The following is a 20,943-nucleotide window of genomic DNA, read 5'->3' as shown; positions in this document are numbered from 1 at the left end:
TCGGTTAAGGGGTATAATATTAAGGGGAGGCTGCTAACTTCCATCTTTAGTGGTGAAATTCCTTTAATTTCTGAACACAACCTACAAGTGGAAAATCAGCCAGATAATCCCCCCCACCTACAGGGGAAGGGCGGGTGCCTCAAGCAACATTGATTTAACACTCACGAATGCAAGGGCATTGGGCGATGTCCAAAACTGGAAAGTTATAGATCTCGCCACAACAAGCGATCACAACTTAGTACTATTCGACTTAATCTACAGGCAACATCAGCTTGAACAGACAGACCAGGAGAACACATTGAACTGGAGAAAAGTGGATCATCAAAAATTCCTAGAAAAACTCATTATCCCTGAACAATTGGAACAACAAAAATCACTCAACACGCTCGCAGAGGAACTCTCTACAAACATCAGACAAGCAATTGAAAATTCAACACCCAGAAATAACCAAATTAAAATGAAGAGGAAGCCATGGCCAAAGAAACTAACCAACCTTAAGAAACAAATGCAAAAAGCCAGGAAACTATATAAAAAATCCATCATCACACAATACAGAAATGCCAACCTCCAGATTTACCGTGCCAAAAAAAAAGCAATAAAAAACTGAGCTACTAAATTATAAGACACAACAAACACTTCATCGAAAAACGTCTGGAAATAAATAAATGGGGCACCCCGTATAAAATCGCTACCGGCAAAATAAAAAAACAGCAAACCATTTCCATCTTAATTAATGATGAGAACAACATGAATATGACAAAGGACTTGGAAGAAACCATCAACTTCCTAATGAAGAATCTCATACCAGATGACAATCCTGAAAATGACAGTGATGAAAATAAGGATACAAGAAAAATCTATCACCAGCCATATCCAGAATCACCATTATTACCTTTCACTACCCAGGAAGTTGAAAACGAAATAAGCAGCATGAAAATGAAGAAGTCCCCGGGACCAGACGGAATTCCTGTGGAAATAATACAAGAACTCACCCCAGTACTTACGCCTTACATTACTCAACTATTTAATGAGTGCCTTATTCAGGAGATATTCCCAGAAACCTGGAAGGAAGCAAACTTAATAATCATCTAGAAACATCCAAATAAAGATGAAACCAGGGTCAATTCATACAGACCAATATGCCTTCTCAACGTTTTGGGAAAACTCTTCGAGAAACTTATCCTAAAAAGACTCAAAGAATTTCGCCTGCTCAAACCCATGTCAGGGATACAATTTGGGTTCACGAAAGGTAAATGCATTATGCCTGCTATCGTCTACAACACAAAACACTCCAAACAAGTACATGGTTGGAATTATGGTGGACATCGCCGGGGCATTTGACAACTTGTGGTGGCCCAGCCTTTTTCAAACACTTAAAAACATGAACTACCCAGGTACACTCTTCCTACTTCTGAAAAGTTATTTCTCTAACAGAAAAGTTAGCATCAAATATCCGGATCTACAAATGAGTAAGATTAAGTCAAAAGGTTGTCCTCGGGGTTCCATTCTGGGATCCGAGCTTTGGAATACTAACTTGGAGCCTGCGCTTATGAAACTACAAGACCATCCAGACATAGACTAGATCATAGCTTATGCGGATGACATTATCATGCTCACTTCCGGTAACTCAAGAAGGGAAATCGAAGATAAAGCATCTACTGCAATCAATATGCTATCCGATTGGTGTGATCATGCTAAACTCAAAATAGCTTCGGAAAAGACACATTATATTATCCTTAAGGAGAAGTTACAAAGAAATCCTGAAATCAAACTCAGAGAAAAAAACTTAAAAAGAGTAAGAGAAGCTAAATACCTTGGTATTACTCTTCAAGAGAAGATGTTTTTTAACAGACACATAGCCCTGGCAATAACCCAAGCCGAAAAAACTATAAACAGTCTAGCCACATTGAGTTCTGCAAACTACAACCTTCCACTGTCACACATAAAAACATATCTCATTACCATATATAATGCTATTATTTCCTATGGCTCGCCCCTGTGGGCCATGGAAACCAGTAAACAGTACATTAAAAACAGAATGAGATCTTCACAACGCAAATTGATACTTCACCTTACGGGCGCATTCAGAACAACCTCAACCCTGGCTCTTCTCATGATTGCGGGCCTACAGCCTATTGAAATCGTTATTAAAACTAGATCATCAAAATATTACTTTAGAAATGGACAAGAGGACGAAATCTATAAACTAATTGGAATACGCCCTGCCACGGTACCAGAAATTTACCACCACTTGTTTAGCATCTGGCAACAGAAATGGACACAAGCTACGCAATGAAGGAGACTTCACAGCTTCCTTCCAAACATAAAAGAACGACTTTCGATGGACCATTTCCATCCCACGAGAGGTCTCATACATTTCCTAACGGGACACGGTCCCTACGGTCAACACCTAAATAAGCACAACCTCAGACAGACTGATAAATGCCTGAAATGTACAACCGAGACGGACACACCGGAACATAAAGCCTTCTTTTGCCACACATCGAACAAACAAATCGAAGATTTAAGACAAAAGCTACCAAACTTCAACACGTACCAGTTAATAAGAAATCCCGAGCACTTTACTTTACTAAACGACTTAACAAACCTGGTGTCGAAAGAGGAACATTCCCTCTTCAAATCCGGCATCACTCACCTCCCCATTCAACCCCTACCTCCGGAATGTAATATACCCGCCAGAAGATCACAAAGAATCCACCTTCGACAAACTCAACAACAGGACATCCCTCCTTAGGACTAAGATCACCAAGAGGATAATGAAGCAGAACCTCTCACAGGAACATCAAGAAGGACACACTAATACACAAGACAGTGATACGCCAAAACGAAAAAAAGGTTACGCCTCCCCGGAGAAAGGCAAAGGATAACACTGCAAGGACTCGACCCAGGAACCAACCGAATTTAACCCAGATTTTTCTTTTTCGTTTCTTTCTTAAACTGTAATCTTACACCCCTTCTTTATTCTCATTACTAAACACTCTGCAAACTTCTCTCACTGATTCTTGACAATTCTCCATATTTCCAATACCAAATGTACTAATGTACCCGATACTTCCCAGGAAATCTCCCTACTTCTTTCCTTCCTGATGATGTCCCAGGTACCAACCATCGTACCGATGTTCATCCCAGTCCGACCAACTCTTGCTGGTCTCCCGCAAGTCCCCTTGCATCAGGTACCACTCGTACTTTCATATCCCTTCCTAGTATTAATAATTACATCTCAAAGCCAATAATACTCTCACTATCTCAAACATAACATACTAGAACATAGACCCTGCTTAACATTCATAGAATCGTCACATGAATCAGCCAAAAATGTCAACAGAATCTGTAGATGCAGCTGAAGTAAAGAAAGAAACTTATGTCATGAAGTATCCAGAAGACGATTTTGCTAGTTTGTTCTTAAGCCCACTTTTATGCTCAGATCGGCTAATTGGGACTAACCCTACAGTTTAACATGTAGTCCGAACCAGTGTGCATTGAGCTTCCACTAGAGGAGGGGGAGTCGAACACATGACCTCTTCATTATAATGCAACAGCGTTATGCCATTGGGGAAAAATATACAGAAAGAACTCTCACGAAACGTATCATTTTATCACCCCAGAAGATGCGTCCATTTAGAAGGTGATAGACTGAGCTAAATATTTGAGACTTTCTGAAAACAACATGATTGTTCACGAAATTAGCTGCCTTGATCCACTAATGAAACACTTAGCGATTGAAACTACCACCTCAACTTTCTAAGAGGTATGAACTAATGAAACTCCTTTTTTGCAAGAGTAAGTTGTGGTTGGTTTGTTTTATTTTATGTCATTTTTTCTGCTAATTTTGATAATGATGATAAGGTTCAATGGTAATTTGATGAAAGTAACGAAGGAGCAAAACAAACACATGCTGACACTCAAAATACAAACCTTCATAAATTATTACTTTGCCAGTGGTTCCAGGCATCGAGGACTCATTGCCCTGAAAGAATAAAGTTTCCAGGTTATGCTGCATAGGATAGAGGTTGACATTCTAATGTGTTCGAAATGGTCACACCATACAACCCAAGTCATCTATGAAAATAGATGAATTATTACTGGTATGGTGATCAACTTTGATGAATTCCTTGTGTCCTAAATCATTTTGTTACCTCAAAAAATATGTTCATGTAACCATATACGTATTGCTTCTCCCGCATTAGTAACATGACAGTTCAGAAAACGAATAGCAACTTAACTAATAATCTCTTCAATTCTGAACAGATTTTTCAATCTTACTTGTTTATTACTTATGAGTAGGGACGTGAAGTTCTCGTTTTAACGATAACACCGAAAAGTTAAGGAAAGCAAAATAAAGTGTTTAAAATGTATTTGGGTAGGTTAAGGAGGCAAGTTTTCAGTGTTTTGGAATCCCAAAATGATGCGAATTATGCCATTTTTCAGAATAACACCAAATTTAACACTTTAAGGCAAGAATTTCCACGAAATATGCAATATAAATGGGGCATAACACTTCTTTTCAAAAAGAACTACCTGAAGCACTATTCTGTCATTTGTAGTGTAGTTGGTGAAAGCTCAATTGAAAGATACTATCACACTTCATTTATTGCAGTTTGGCGCAGACATGACTGACATTGTTTAACCTCGTCCTGAAATAGAATTCACTTGGGGATCTTCCCAGAAGGAAATTTCGTAGGAACAGGAAAATTTTCAGGGAGAAGCACCTGTTGTGTTTCGGAAAGTGGGGGGGGGGGTGTACACAAAACGGTATTTTGAGGTCGCAGAGGGTTTTTTTTTTTTTTAATTGTTAGGGAAATGTGATGTATAGGATTGTGCAAAGGTGTGGGTGTTATCATTCAGTAAACATATCATATTTAGTAGCTGATGAGATGAAATAGTTTTCCAAATGGAAGAAATTTGGTCATTTCTCACAAAGGTAAGCCATTTTTTTTGTCATTATAACTAAAATTTGTTTCAATTTTCAAAAACTAAAACAATGTGAAAATCTTAAGCATAGAAGGAACAGTAAAAGTGCAGGTAAGAATAAAACAGATTTTAAATTTATAACACCGAATTCTACCCTAAACCACGAAAAATAGCACCGAATTGCAGTAGAAAATAACATCAATATTTAGGGAAAAATAAATCGAAAACCAGACCATCTTAGCTACTGAAATGGGGTCAACGCCTGAACAAAGGCAGACCACGTGCAACTGCCTACCCCCACCATAGCTCCCGCGGTAATCGATAGAAACTGCTTAGTCGGTTCTGCCACACCCTATATATCATATCTGTAATATTACTGATAAAACATGCACCATAAACCATTTTAAATATATTTACAATAGTAATATACTGGTTATTGAGTACTCTAGAAAAATGTGCTGATTCTGGAAATCTCAGGGAAAATGCAATTAGAGTTCTGAACAATATGCTGAAATGCTGGACAGTACAATAATTGAATCACTTGGGAGATTTGAAGCTTCTAGAGAATCTTAAAAATTTCAGGTGACTTTTCTATCTTGCAGGCTACAGCCACATGGTATTGTGATTCTTTATAAATATATCAGATCTGTAATATTACTGATAAAACATGCACCATAGGCCATTTTAAATATATTTACAATAATAATATACAGTAGAGCGTCGATTATCCGAACGTCGGTCAACCGAACGACCGCTTAACCGAACTGTGTACTCGCTCGCACCTGTTACTCTCCCACCCTACCGTCCATCATCCCCCTCACTCCCAAACCAAGTTTCCCACAGTAGTCGCCGCACTGAGCCACCGCTGGCGGAACATTGCTTCTAATGGGGCCTTCATAAGGCGCTGCTGACCGGCCAAGCCGCCAGTCGCTGTGTTTCAACAATCAGCACACTTCTGTCGGTGTATGTATTGTTCATGCAAAATGCGTATGTAATATGTACATATTTTTGTTTAATAAACTGTACCACATACTATATATTCCTACTAAAGTTGCCTTTGTACGTTACTTTGTAATACTTAAAGAGATGCCTGTTTTTATGAATAAATTTACTGTACAGTACTTCTTTTTGGCAAATAAACATGTACAGTTCGATTATCCGAACAAACCAGTTTTCCGAACACCCATGTCCCCCAATTACTTTGGATAATCGACGCTCTACTGTACTGGGTATTGAGTACTCTAGAAAAATGTGCTGATTCTGGAAAACTCAGGGTAATCTCAGGGAAAATGCAATAAGAGTTTATGTGGGAACCCTGTATTCGAACTGTTAACTAGTTTTATATCAAACCACATGCAAACTGTTGTATTGAACGGTTTTTCATCTTCTGAAAGGGAGATGTCATCTGGAGTGTCGCAAGGTTCCAACTTAGGCCCATACTTGTTTTCATTATTTTTAAAAGATGTGGCCCTAGAAATGCAAAAAGCTAAGATCTTAATGTATGCAGATGACGTAAAGTTGTACCACCAGATTCGGTCAGTAGAGGACTGCATAAAACTGCAAGACATTTGAACAATTTTGCCGAGTGTTGCACACAAACAGGAATGGTCCTGAATGTAGATAAATGCAAGATTGTTTCTTTTAGTAATAAGAAAAGAGTTGTCTCTTAAGATTATAGTATAGACAATAAAATAGTTCAACGAACAAACAGTGCCATAGATTTAGGCATTACTTTTATTTCTGACTTAACATTTAATTGTCATTATCAAGCGATCATAAAAAGAAGTCTGAAGCTTGCAGGTTTTATCAGAAGAAACTTTTTGCATAATTTTTCATTCTCAACGGTAAATAGGATATACATCTCACTAATTTGCCTGATGTTAGAATATTGCAGTTTAATCTGGAATCCTCAGCATAAGACTTGGGAGGATGCAGTGGAAAAAGTACAAATGCAAATGGTCAAATGATTGTTTTTTAAAAGCAATATTGAATATCATATTAGAAATTATGTAACTTTATGTAGCCATTTTGGTATCAATGCCTTGAAAGAAAGAAGAGTATTTAAAGATCTAATGTTTTTACGTAAATTAATAAGACAAGATTGGCTATGTTCTGAGCTGTTAGAGAGAATAAACTTCCATGTAACACCTTTTACATTGAGGAACAGAATACCTTTCTCCACACCATTCTCAAGGCTAAACATACACAAAAATTCACCAATAATAAGAGTTCAGAAATCATTTAATGAATTATTCTTAGTCCATGATTTGGATATACTGGGTGTTCCGTTCAAATCTCCATAATTTCAATTAATCGCAGAAAAGAATGTTAGAATGATAGAACAATGAAATTTCAGAGAATTGAAGAAAAAAATTATAAATTTTATTTTCCACACACTAATAGACCTCCACATGTGCCCCATTGGTAGCATGAACAATATCCAGTCTGTATTCATCTTCTTGCCATGTTCTCTCCAACATGTCCCCTGTTACTGTTGCAATCATATCACCTATGCGGGTTCGTAACTCTGGGATGTTTTTCACTGGAGTCGCAAAGACATGGTCCTTGACTTAACCCCAGAGGAAGAAGTCCAGCGGAGTGAGGTCAGGTGAATGTGACGGCCACCGTATCTGTCCATTGCGTCCAATCCAGTGATTAGAAAATGTCAAATTGAGGCACCTCCGAACATCCAGACTCCAGTATGAGGGAGCCCCATCTTGTTGGAAGATGATGTCCGGTTGTAGAGCAACTACCTGGGGGTACACAAACTGTTCCAACATGTCCAAGTGCACAGGGCCTGTTACTGTATCTTCATTGAAAACAAACTGACCGATGATCCTGTCCTTTATTAGACCCCATCAAACATTCAATTTTGGGCTATCACAGACATGTTCTCTGTACACATGTGGGTTTTCAGATCCCCAGTTATGTGATGACTCAATTCAGTTCTTTATTTTTACAATTACTACTCAAATCGTGTGCATCAAGAGTTACATTTCAGATGATAGGATAATTCTGTAAGCAAAATTGGAAACACATTTGAGATATTTTCATGTTTGAACATACTGTACATGATCATAGTTCTGTATGTAAATTTCAAATATGTTACAGTAAATGCATTATGTTTTATTGTGATTATCACTGAACTTCTGAAAATTTTGGGTTGGTTTCTAATGTGTATATTCTAGTGTGAAGCCAGAAATAAAACCAAGTTTCAAGCGTTTCTAAACCATGTGTGGTTTCTTTGAACGTGATGCTTTTGCAAAAATGTACCAAGCAGGTATGATCGCCAACACCCTACCAGTACATAATTGTACGAATCGGTGTCGTCATGTAGTACGTTTCTTTTGAAACATAATGCATCAGAGATACATATTTGGATTGTTAAGGGGGTTCTAAAGCCATGTTAAAGAATAGGCCAAATTACCAGACACAACTGTAGCACTAATATAGATTCGGTAAGGGAGAAATTTTCCGCTATGAAAGATTGTTTTATTCAGTAGAACCTGGAATACTTATACTTTTGTTACGATTAAAGGTATTTAAGTAAATAACAGAAAATGTAACGTCTCCGTCATGTTCAAACTGCTGCGTACAGATGGCGTTGAAGTGGTAGTTCTTGTCAAGACCAGTGCATTTTTGTCTTTTATGAACAGTAAGCAAGATTTTGTTGTGAAACAACGAATCCAGTGTGTAGCCGCAAGTACCTGAAATACTATGTGAAAAGGTGAAAACATTTCGTATCTTCAGAAAGTTGTGGTTATGTTCATGGTTTTGAAGTGTCATATCGTCGTGGTGCTAATTTTAGCATACACTGTTGCCAAAATCTCACTCCGTGTTTTCTAATGATATGATCATTACAAGTGTTTGATTGCCCGAAACTCAAACCAAGCTACCAGCTTGCATATAGAGAACAAGGGGACAAATACGAGTCATCGGGGATGTGAAAAACTTGAAGGGTAAGTCTTATACTTAATTGTTTGTTGCTTGATATTGTCCATTAAAAGCAAAACATTTGTAATATGAAACACATGCAGAATGTATATTTATTTAGTGTTCAGAAAATATAATGTAACTTAATTTCTGCATGAATATCGCTTGAACGTATCTGCACGAGGATGTAAAATTTTAGGTTATGCACGATCCAGATATTTATCGTGTTAGGATTCTTACTAGAGCAAGAAATATGCCTCTAATATGGATTACACTGATTACATATGTTATTATTAAATCAGTATTGCACGAAATGATCCATCACCATTCTACTAGTTCTATTCACATGTACATCGAATCATTTACAATTACAAATCAAGCGATTGTTTCACAATTCATTTTGCCCTTGTACGTACATGGTTGAACAAGTCATTCGGACCTGTTTTCGACAGTTTTTCTTTCTATTTAGAAACTAGGAGGCAATTTATACAACTTGCAAATATTCATGTACATGTTAGTCTAAGTAAGATTGGATTCGAATAGATTTGGTATTAGATTTCTGAATGTTCTACAATTTATGAAACCATTCTGTTATCTTCTTTCACAGAAGAACGTCAGAAACCTGTTGTGGAAAGTGTATAAATATGGGCTATAACTCACTATTCTATTGACCTTTAAAAATTTAGGACAGCTCCTAGTAAAAGTTTATCATAACTTCATGCTTTAAGTTTGTTACTAAAGTCTCACCATCAACCAATGAATAGTTTACATGTTCATGGAAAATTTAGAAATTAGTATACTTGTATATTAGTAAAGATTATTAGCTCTCATATTGTGAAAGTACAAGGGCAATCACATAATTGTGGATAGCATAGAGCATCCTGGAAATCATATTTTCTTTTGATCATGTATATTTGGTTCAATATCCTATTGAATGTAAGTAGTTGTTTGTACTTACATTTGCTTTGAATTACAGTTAGGTATGAGTATGAAGCTTGACTACAACATAAAATAATTTTTGTCAAACAATTTTGTATTTCCAACTTCTTGTTCTAAATATCAATGTACATAAGCTTGTGTGAAGTGTTGCTAAAATATATTAGTACAATTACAAAAAGACAGTAGGAACTGAATTTCCATTTCATTATTTTTTTCGATATTTTACCTCCATCTTCTACCTCTTGCGACAATGAAGATGAATCATTAATTTATGAAATGAGTGATGAGGATAAACACAAAGAAACCAGGGGTCAAACCTGGACGAACCTGAAGCCATAAAGTGTTGTACTTACCACATAATATGAAAACATTTCCAACGATAATTTGTATTTTTCTATGAATGTAAATGCCTCCCCGATGGCGCAGTGCTATCGTCGTCACCTTGTAATCAAGAGGACTGGGTTCGATACCCGATAGAGGCACATGGTGGTTTGGATTCCACTTCAAACTGTAAGTCCAATTCCGATTAGCCTTACTGTGCATAAAGTGGACTTTTAACACCAAATCAATCATCTATGAATGTAACAATAAGTGCTGCTATTATTTATTAATATGTGTTTCTGTTAGGTACAAATTAATGTTTAACAAACATTATAAAGTTGGATCTGAGGTGCTGAAGTGATCACCTGCCTTGAAGCAAACCAGTAACCCTTTAATTACAAGACAATTTCGTCAACCGCTGACCATTTAGAACCATTATTTTCACATTCATAAGTCTTGTATTTCATTATTAATATTTAACTTGTCTAAGGTTGTAACAAAAGTAATGTAAATATATTTTTAAATATATTATAAGTTGTCTGTTACACGATGTTAACTTTATTTTTATTCTTCTTTTTCAGATAAGCATTTGAGAGTTGAACTTTTGTAAAAGAGGTCAACAAAATTGATTGTCCACCATCACAGCTTGTTATGAAATACAAATCGTCAATCAGGATTGTGTGTAATTTACATAACAGAGTAATATATGCTCTTTGGAGTGCATAGGCTACATTGTTTTTCGTTTCTCCAGACAGCTTGGTGGAATGGTGATGATTTACTAGACATCAAGAGTCCATAATCTGCTAAAGAAATTATAATATATGACGTATTAATATCAGGCTGCTAGTAGACAGAAATTGTGTATTATATTCTAGAGCAACTAAAAGAAGAGAGAGTGCCTGTGGTGCAATTCGTTTGTCATGTGTATTAATGAATGGCAAACAATCATTTGATATTTGTTAGTTGCAATTTTATGGGATATTTTTTCCCAAAACCTAGGACATTCAGTTCGTCCTGAACTGGATGTGTCTCGTAACGCAAGAAGCATACCTCTCAGAGAACCAGATAGTGATTTATAGGTTACAAAATATTAATGTAAATTTTGATGATACTCTAAGTATCTAATTTTAGTAGTCTCGGCAAGCAGAATTTGTTATATGTACTTTTCACTTTTGGACTAAGGACTATTGTATTGTATTTGAGAAAACTAGTTACATATGTTTCACAACAACGATAACACTTTTCACCGATGACCTCCTTAAGTCTCATAAAATTATAATTTAGTTAATGTTTATAAATAGAAATATATGGGTAATAAAGTTTTAATGAAATCTCTGTTACTTAAAAATGAAGATAAGGCCTTTATTTTTGTTTGGAAAAATATATTTTTGTAGGAATGCTGATCAACCAAGAAGTTGTGTATTCTGAAGATAATTGTCTGAGATTGCATGTGTATGTACTCATGTTGTAGGTGTACTAATATAAATAAGGCATGGACACGTGCAGTTGTTGGTTTTTGGTGCTGGAAATATAACATTAAATTGTAGATATAGTTACCAATTAGCCTTGCTGTGCATGAAGTATACTCAAAACAAACAGAATTTAAAAATATTATTATTATTATTATTATTACAATTTTAATAATCGTCCTTCTTTCAGTCCGGCATTTGCTTGACAATATTGCGAATTTGCAGCTGAAGAAAATTCATTTCCTTGCAAAAAGTAAAGAAACAAACTTATGCTTAATTTAGTTACTAGTTATTTGGAGGATTAACAGAGTTACTATTACTAATTTCAAAAAGTAACTAGTGTTACTTGGAAATCTTGTCACTTTATGTAATTAATTTGTTACTTCCAAGGACTAAATATCAGCCAAGGCCTCTAAAAGGATGTTTTCTCAGGGAGGCAGTAGTGCTCAGAGTGGGGAGAATGTGGAGTGATGACATCCTACAATTAAGAAAATACTCATAAATCTTCCCCTTCTAGGATAATTTTCGCGACATCCCACCACCCACTGCACGTTCTCCATGTTGTCCATACAAGCTTCAGCTCACCTTTCCCCAAACTGGGTGAAGCATCCTCCCCAGATAGGAATTTCCACTTCCAGCTCTTGGGGTGCGGCAGAGTAAGATCTTGCCCTTCAGTTATAAAAGCTTACATTTTACGTTTTATTATTATTACTATTGTTATACAAATCAAAGAATTGAAATTAAATTTAATATACCGTGGTGTTGAACTTCAGACCTGAGTCCGCTTATCGAACTGCAAACTGAATTCGACTTGCTTCCTTTCTATGAACATCAATCACTTTGTTAATGAACTGTTCTTTTTTATTTTCACTTTCTTTTAGATATATTTTTGTATAAGATGCCTCTTAATATTTTGTCTTTCGTGGCACCCCTTGATCATGTTTTTACTCTACAATTTCACCGTTTGAATTACATGAAGTTTTCCCAGATATCTCATGGGAGCAAGTACTCCCTGCCCCCTTTTCTACGGGCGCCCTTGAAAATTAACATTACGAGTGAATTTTAAGCATTTATTCAATAATGTTTTTATTTCTTTAAAAAGCCGACTCCCGTGGCGGAAAGGATAGCACATCACGCTATGACGCCAGCGGTTAGGGGTTCAAATCCCAGCCTGGGCATGGATGTTTGTGAGTGTCCATTCGTCAATTTCATCACATCATCACTCATCCCCATCTTTGCAAATCAGCCAAAAGTGGCACAAGAAGCGAAGTAAGATAAAGCAAATCAATCAATCAATCAATCAATTTCTTTGAAAAGCAACATCTGCAGAAAATCTATTGTGTCTGTAACTCTATTTTTTAATTTAACGACTTTCGAAACATATATTTTGAAACTAAAATGAATACATTATGTGGTTCATAAATTACTCTACTCTCTTTTGTCTTTCTCTTGGAAAATGGTATCTATTTTTGAAATCATCTAAACCTGAAATGTCGACCCAAGAAAATTAAAAGGCAATACTAACGATCACCATCACAAGCAAGCAAAGAAATTCCTAGAAGAAACACGTCTTACTGACTTCTATTGTAGACCTGGAACTCTATGTTTTATTTGTTTTTCTTTCAAAATTGTTGTATTTCTGTAAAATATTTTAAGAATGAAACATAACTCCAGAAATAGTAAGTCAAAAGAACCATTCTTTAGTCGCTTATAAGGCAAAGGACTGGAGAATGACTAGAGAGTAACTATGAGAAATATTGATATATTGAAGACTGAACTTCCTCCTGCAAATTTATGAAGAAAATAAGATTTCTGATAAAAGTGAGAAATGTCGTCAAGTAGTGTTGTACAAAATGGGTTATCTGTAAGCAGGGTGGCGACAGACCTGGAAAACCTGTAAAACCGGGAACAGTCAGGGAATTTGAGGTGTCAAAAAAAGTCACGAAAATGTCAGGGAATTTCGTCTTCATTGATTTTTTTAAAATTTTTATTTTATTTTATTTAAAGATATCATTATGGAACTCTGCACGGGAACAGGAAATCTCGTTCGCAAGTTTCGGCCTCAACTTTTAGGCCCCTTTTATGCGCAACACAACCACGCACCAGAAACCAGTGATGGCAGGAGGAGAGAGAGAGAGAGAGAAATTTCTCTCGCCCCAGCTTCTCGGCGGGAATTTTAAATTCGAACACTCTTTGGAGGAAAATCGTTATAACTCGGGCACTATGGGATCAATCTACTTCGGATAACTTTTGTTTTGCAGATAAAACATCAGCACATGCAACCGTGTACAATTCAGAACACCGGACCGAGGAAGGGGGACTTGGGGGGGGGCACGTCCCCCGAATCTCAATGGGAAAAACATAAAAATCTGGTGTTTCCCCCCTCTTCTCCCGCTATTTTGGAGAGAAGGCGAGAACTTTAGTATTATTTTTAAAGAATGGAGATTTCTCAAGAGAATGAAACATATTTCATGTTCTTGGGTGCCATACAAGTTGAATAATAAGCCAAAATGTGATATTTTTTTTTTTTTTTTTACGAAAAATAGGTAATTTGCATTTTTGGAGGAAAATTGTTATAACTCGGGCTCTATGGGAGCAATCTACTTCGGATATTATTTTTTTTTCAGCTAAAACATCATAGCATGCAACCGTGCACAATTCAGAACGATGGACCGAGGAAGGGGGCTTGGGAATACGTCCCCCAAATTTCAATGAAAAAAAATCTGGAGTTTGCCCCCTCTTCTCCCACTATTTTGGGGATAAAGCGCAAACTTTGTGTTCTTTTCAAAGAATGGACATTTCACAAGAGAATGAAACATATTTCAGGTTCTTGAGTGCCATACAAGTTGAATAATAAGCCAAAATGTGATATTTTTTTTTTACGAAAAATAGGCAATTTGCATTTTTGGAGGAAAATTGTTACAACTTGGGCACTATCGGAGCAATCTACTTCGGATAAGTTTTGTTTTGCAGCTAAAACATCATAGCATGCAACCGTGTACAATTCAGAATGCCGAACGGAGGAAGGGTTTGGGGGGGGGGGGGGCGACAACCGAATTTCAATGAAAAAAACAACATAAAAATCTGGAGTTTGCCCCTCTTCTCCCGCTATTTTGGGGAGAAGGCGCAAACCTTAGTATTCTCTTCAAGGAATGGACGTTTCGAAAGAGATTAATGAAACATGTTTCATGTTCCTGGGTGCCATACAAGTTGAATAATGAGCCAAAATGTGAAACTCTGTTCGGAAATGTGGCATTGATATGTTGCGGAGAGGGGCCGAGGTTGGTCATCAATATGAATTTCCCAGGCTTGCTCCACACCTGTGTCAGAGTTTCCACCCAAACATGAGAGTACGAAGGTCCAAAAAGCACATTCATTTCGTAATCAGCACGATGATACCGTATGGTATCATCGGGGCAGTACGACCTTACTCTGATGATACCATAGGCTATCATCGGGGGAGTAAAGGTTTGGTTTAGCCTCTAAATATTACGTGGAAAATGCATTGAATTATCATTTTTTCTTGTGTCAACAGATGGAGGGGATAAGAGCGGGTGGCGCCGTCCGATAGTAAGGCATTTTGTTGGGCAAACTGAAGGAACATGGGAAGAAATAGGTTCTATTGATAGATACTATTCTTGTCGAATATCGCCACCCGACAAAGTATCTCACTGCAACATGCAACAGAAATTGCATGGACTGCAACATCCAACAAAAATCGCATGCATAAAGAAGAAGAGCTTTAGACTGAAAATATACTGCTGGAATTTTATTACTCTTCTGGCTCACTTCACCTTATTTAATGTAGCAGTGCTTATGAAGGTTTTCTTTCATCATCCTGATGTATTACTGGTTTCGCACAAGTTAACATACGTTTACAATGACATTGCACTATTTTTAGATATCAAGAAGAATTCAACCAAACGGGATATACTCTATGTGATCAAAAGTATCCGGACACATGCATTTATCATAGAGGGAGACACAGTACTGCCATCTACCGCATGGAACACATACTCAGTGAACTCAGTAGTCTGCAGACAGTGTGAGACAGCAGTATGGGATGGTCTGAGGAACTCACAGACTTTCAACGTAGTCAGTTGGTTGGGTGCCACTTGTGTAGGAAGTCTGTGTGTGAGATTTCCACCCTCCTAAACATCCCTCTGTACACTGTTTCCGATGTTATAGTGAAGGGATGTGTACAACCCAAAAGCGTGCAGGCCAACCTCCCATGTTGACCTCCAGAGACCATCGGGTGTTGAAGAGAATCGTACAGCATTATCGTCAATCATCCATTGCCACCATCACACAGGAATTCCAAACTGCATCAGGATCTACTCCAAGCACCATTACTGTTTGGCGCAAGGTGCGACAACTTGGTTTCCATGGCCGAGCAGCTGCCCATAAGTCAAACATCACACAGACAAATGCCAAACGCCACCTCGTGTGGTGCAAGGAGCGTCGAAACTGGACCATAGAACAGTGGAAAACCGTTGTGTGGAGTGATGAATCAGAGTACATAATGTGGCGATCCGATGGTAGGATGTGGGTGGGGCCAATGCCTGGTGAACGACATCTACCAGCCTGTATAGTGCCGACAGTTAAATTCGGAGGTGGCGTGGTTACAGTGTGGTCATGTTTTTCCTGGAGGGGGCTTGGCCCCTTGTTGCTTTACATGGCAATGTCACGGCACAAGCTTACGTTGACATTTTAACAGCTTTCATGCTGCCTACAGTCGAAGACCAGTTCGGGGATGACCATTCTGTCTTTCAACATAACCGAGCACCCGTCCATACTGAAGGGCTTGTGGGGGAGTGGTTTGATGACAACAACGTCCCACTAATGGACTGGCCTGCGCAGAGTCCTAATTTGAATCCCATAGAACATCTCTGGGATGTTTTGGAATGCCGACTTCGTGTTAGACCACACCGATCCACATCAATACCCCTTCTCATTTTGGTGCTCTGCGAGGAATGGGCTGCCATTCCTCAGGAAACCTTCCGGCACCTGATTAAAAGTATGCCTGCGAGAGTGAACGCTGTCATCAAGGTAAGGGTGGGCCAACACTGTATTGACTGCCAGTGTTCCCGATGGAGGGTTGCCCAAACTTGTACCTTATTTTCAGGTGGGTGTCCGGATACTTCTGATCACATAGAGTATATTGAATACTATCACAAAAAAGTGAAACATAAATCTGCATTGATGAACGTTATAAAACTTGGCAAGTGCATGCTCGCAACCTCAAATTTACTGCAACGCTAGTATTGCAATGAAATTAACGCCACTCAAATCCCAAACGTTTTTGGTCACTAATCAACTCAAGGAGGCAAAATTCCCGAATACCTTTGAAAGTAAAACATGACTCAGTATGCGCAGAGGGCCCTGACAAAGCTAATCTTTTTAACTCTTTTTTCTCCATAAATACAACCTCGAATTCACCGACTTCATCCATTCCTAATCTCCGTCCAGTTTGCTGTCACTCTCTAACGTCTCTCTCCACGTCTCCAGAAGAAGTGCAACACATCCTATCTTCAATGCCTCAAAATCGCGCCAATGGTCCTGATGAAATCCCTTCTGTTTTCCTAAAAAACGCTGCTTCCTCTCTCGCTATTCCCTTCTCTATTTTATTAAACAGATGCTTCAATGAGGGTACATTTCCAGATTCATGGAAAAATGCTAACGTGGTGCCATTATATAAATCTGGAGACAAGTGTGCCGTTTCTTCTTATAGACCTATTTCCCTTCTTTCACCACTTTCTATCGCCTGTGAAAAGATAATAAAGGACCGACTCTACAAATTTACCTCTCCATATATAAATTCAGCACAGCACGGCTTCTTACCAGGCAGCTCCTGCTTAACCAACTTAAGCATCTTATTATCTGACGCTATCAACTCTATATCTGAAAACTCTCAACTGGATGTAATATATCTGGATTTTTCGAAAGCTTTTGACTCTATAAACCACAATTTCCTGCTTCATAAATTATCCCATCGTTTCAATATTCATGGAAACTTTCTCTCTCTGATCAAGCACTACCTCCAAAACAGACAACAAAAAGTTGTTGTTTCCGGAATGTCTTCTTCTTATCAAGCTGTATCTTCTGGTGTACCTCAAGGCAGTGTTCTTGGACCTCTTCTCTTCATCCTGTACCTTGATGATCTTCCAGAATATCTTTCCGATTCATGCAAAAACCTTCTCTTGTTCGCTGACGATTGCAAAATATATAGTAAAATCTCCAATTTCAGTGACATGACACTTCTGCAAAAGAATTTAGATTCGCTAATAAAGTGGTGTGAATTATGGAACTTAAAACTCAACCCTCAAAAATGTACCATGATGACCTTCTCCTTAAAGAAAAACACATTTAATACTAAATATTTCATAAAAAATAATTGTGTTCAAAGAGTTGCCGCACAAAAGGACCTGGGCGTCATATTTGACGAGAAACTTTCCTTTTCTGAGCACATCTCTACAGTCACAAGGGGTTCAATGCGTATGCTGGGTCTTCTCTATCGTTTCACGGAAATAAACAGCTTGACTGCCCTCAGCACCTTTTACAAATATTTTGTGTCACCTAAAATTGAATACTGTTCTCCGATCTGGTCTATGGCATGCCCCTCAAATTCAGATAGACTAAATTCCGTCCTAAATTTCTTCCTGGCCATTGTTCGACACCGAATTCCGTCCACAAAACACTTGCAAAAGTCCATCCTCCTGCAAATGTTAAATATCCAAACTCCTCAAGAGAGACATAGACTGGCCGACCATATATTTCTACACAAAATAGTGAATGGCAACATCAGAAGTGACCGCCTTCTTCAGGAAATTCACTTTCGTGTGCCTGCCCGCTCAACAAGAAGCACTCTACTTTTTGCTTCTCAGAAGCCGAGATTGTGCCTCATCCAGCGCTCTCTGTTCCATAGAATGCCCAGTGAATACAATAATCTAGGAAGCGAAATAGACATTTTTGAAAATCTGGACCGTTTTAGAAGAAAGTTAGCTAAAAGTATGTAAGTCTCTTAACCACATGTAATTTTTCTGTTATTTTTTTTTTGTTGTATTATGTTATTATTATTTTTTTTTGTCCTTATGTTCTATAAAATCGTTCCAATGTAAAATGGCTAACGCTGTATTTGGAATCTTCTATTAAATAAATAAATAAATAAATAAATAAATAAACTCGTGAGAGATGGTCATTAATCTCTCACTGAGTGAAGTTAATGTCCAATATTATGAAATAAAATACTAATAATAAATACATAAATATTTTAATATCATATCTACTCGAATCATTCAATCATAACAGCAAATCCCTTTCTTCAAGAATTTACTTTTCTCTGCCAGCCCTGCTAAATTTTCACTTTCCATCTACTGATTTATACAAGGGGTGGCCAGAAAGTAATTTCCGATTAGTAGGGAACCGCAAACGCCAAAACCGTTAAAACTACTAATTGCTGCGAAGTTATGTTTAGGAATGTGTAGTGATGTTTGGACACATTTTTTGCCCATTTGAAATATCGAAATAATGCGAATTTCACATAAATTGCGAATTGTTGGCATTTTTAGCAATTTTTTTAAAAGAAATGTCCTAAAACAACGAAAAATTCCATGAAATCCAACATTCTTGTCTTTTCTAGGCCATGTTTGTGTACACAGAACATGCAAGTTTTCCAACATTTTACTCAAGAGTAAACTATAGAGTTATACTTATACGTACATGAAATAATTCCGACAAGCACATTAAATCATGTATTTCCCACGATTTTTTCAACTTCCATCGAAGCCATGAGAGCACATACCAAAGTGAAACCTTTTAAGTGCACAATTTGCAACAAAGATTTTGCCTACATAAGAGGTATTAATGTCAAAAGATAAACCTTAGCTTTGTTCAACGTGTGCTAAAGATGTTACTAGACATGTAAAGATGGTACACACCAAATAGTAACCAGTAGAGTTACGTGCACATTGAGAATAGTAGTTTGGCACAGTCAACATGTCTAAATAAAATTTGCTTAGAAATCTGTGTAATCTGTGCACATCTCACTTGTGATAGGATTCCATTCTTACTATTACAGAAATCAGTTGTTGTCTACAACCCAGGTTTAATCATTATGTTATCCCATAGAGATGCCACCCATCCTTTCAAATGGCACATTGCAAACATGTTGGTGATAGTTGTAAAATGGAAACCATTAATTCCATGATGCTGGCTTTTTAACAGAGCAAACAATTCTACATGGCTTTTCCTGATCCAAAGTACCAAGCAAATAAGGAACCTTCATCCCTTGGTGTCACATATTAATGTTTGGAAAATTTTCGTGTTACGTTATGAACATTTATGCAAACAAGTTTATGATAGGTTTTTGACCCTTATCTTTTCAATGTCAAGAAATTTTAATAACTGGTATCAGCGTTCTTGTCCCTTATTTTCACATGGTGATGTTATTTATAGTTTACTCTTTTGTAGTACAGTAATATTAGACTTGATGTGTTGAATGTTTAATGCCTTGTCCTGAAATTTGCAAGTAGATAAATCAGTTTATCTTGTGACTGCAATTTATAATTCTTTACATCGAATAATTTAATGAAGTGAGTATAGGTGATATTACAAGGGGTGAAAGTCACAGTAATGTTATCTTGGCATATGAAAGTACAGGCTCATTTCTTGATAGCACAGAATATATATGCTACTTCCTTAAAGTCCTCTGTACTACAGATATTAGTAATTATTTTGGAAGTACACCTACATTTTTTATGTTCATTTTTTTTTCTCAGATACTTGAACAAGAGCTATTTGGAGGGACAGGTCCAAGATGTTCCAAAGTTATTTACCCAGTTATCAATATCTGCAGGAAAATTGAGTGAACAAGAGCAACCAAAAGATAATCCAGAAAATCTAATTGAAGAAGGAATAGTAGAGGCTGAACCTTCACCAAAATCCTCTAAAACCAAGAGTGATATTAACAATGCCAAGGGTGATAACACATGAAAGCAATATGTATGTACCATCTGCAAGAAAGGTTTCTGCCAGAAAGGACAGTTGATTGCACATTCAAGAGTTCATACAAAAGAGAAGCCTTTCAATTGTTCAATTTGCAAGAAATATTTTTCCCGTAAATATGGCCTTAATATACATCTGAGAGTTCACACAAATGAGAAGCCTTTCATTTGTTCAATTTGCAACAAACATTTTGCCCGTAAAAATGTCCTTAATATGCATATGAGAGTACACACAAAAGAGAAACCTTTTAAGTGTTCAGTTTGCAACAAAGATTTTGCCAGAAAATATTACCTTAATATGCATACGAGAGTACACACAAAAGAGAGACCTTTTAATTGTTCAATAT

At 37.2% G+C, this 20,943-nt stretch overlaps 1 protein-coding gene across 4 annotated transcripts in view; it reads left to right on the top strand.

The window, feature by feature from the left end:
* Positions 1 to 20,943, top strand: part of LOC145999612 (uncharacterized) — a 308,818-nt gene that overhangs the window by 261,196 nt on the left and 26,679 nt on the right. The window contains exon 4 of one of the 4 annotated variants that reach the window (XM_083136690.1): positions 20,372 to 20,617. The exons of the other annotated variants lie outside the window; for them this stretch is intronic. Within the exon in view, the coding sequence (XP_082992816.1) occupies positions 20,372 to 20,585 (214 nt within the window). The 3' untranslated portion in view covers positions 20,586 to 20,617. Of the gene's footprint in view, positions 1 to 20,371; positions 20,618 to 20,943 lie in introns of those variants that run through there. 4 annotated transcript variants of the gene reach the window in all.

Source organism: Lepisma saccharinum, chromosome 15, assembly GCF_977018435.1.
Source record: "Lepisma saccharinum chromosome 15, izLepSacc3.1, whole genome shotgun sequence".
NCBI lineage: Eukaryota > Metazoa > Arthropoda > Insecta > Zygentoma > Lepismatidae > Lepisma > Lepisma saccharinum.
Note: the sequence above shows the minus strand (reverse complement) of the source record. Positions and strands in the feature narration are given on the sequence as shown.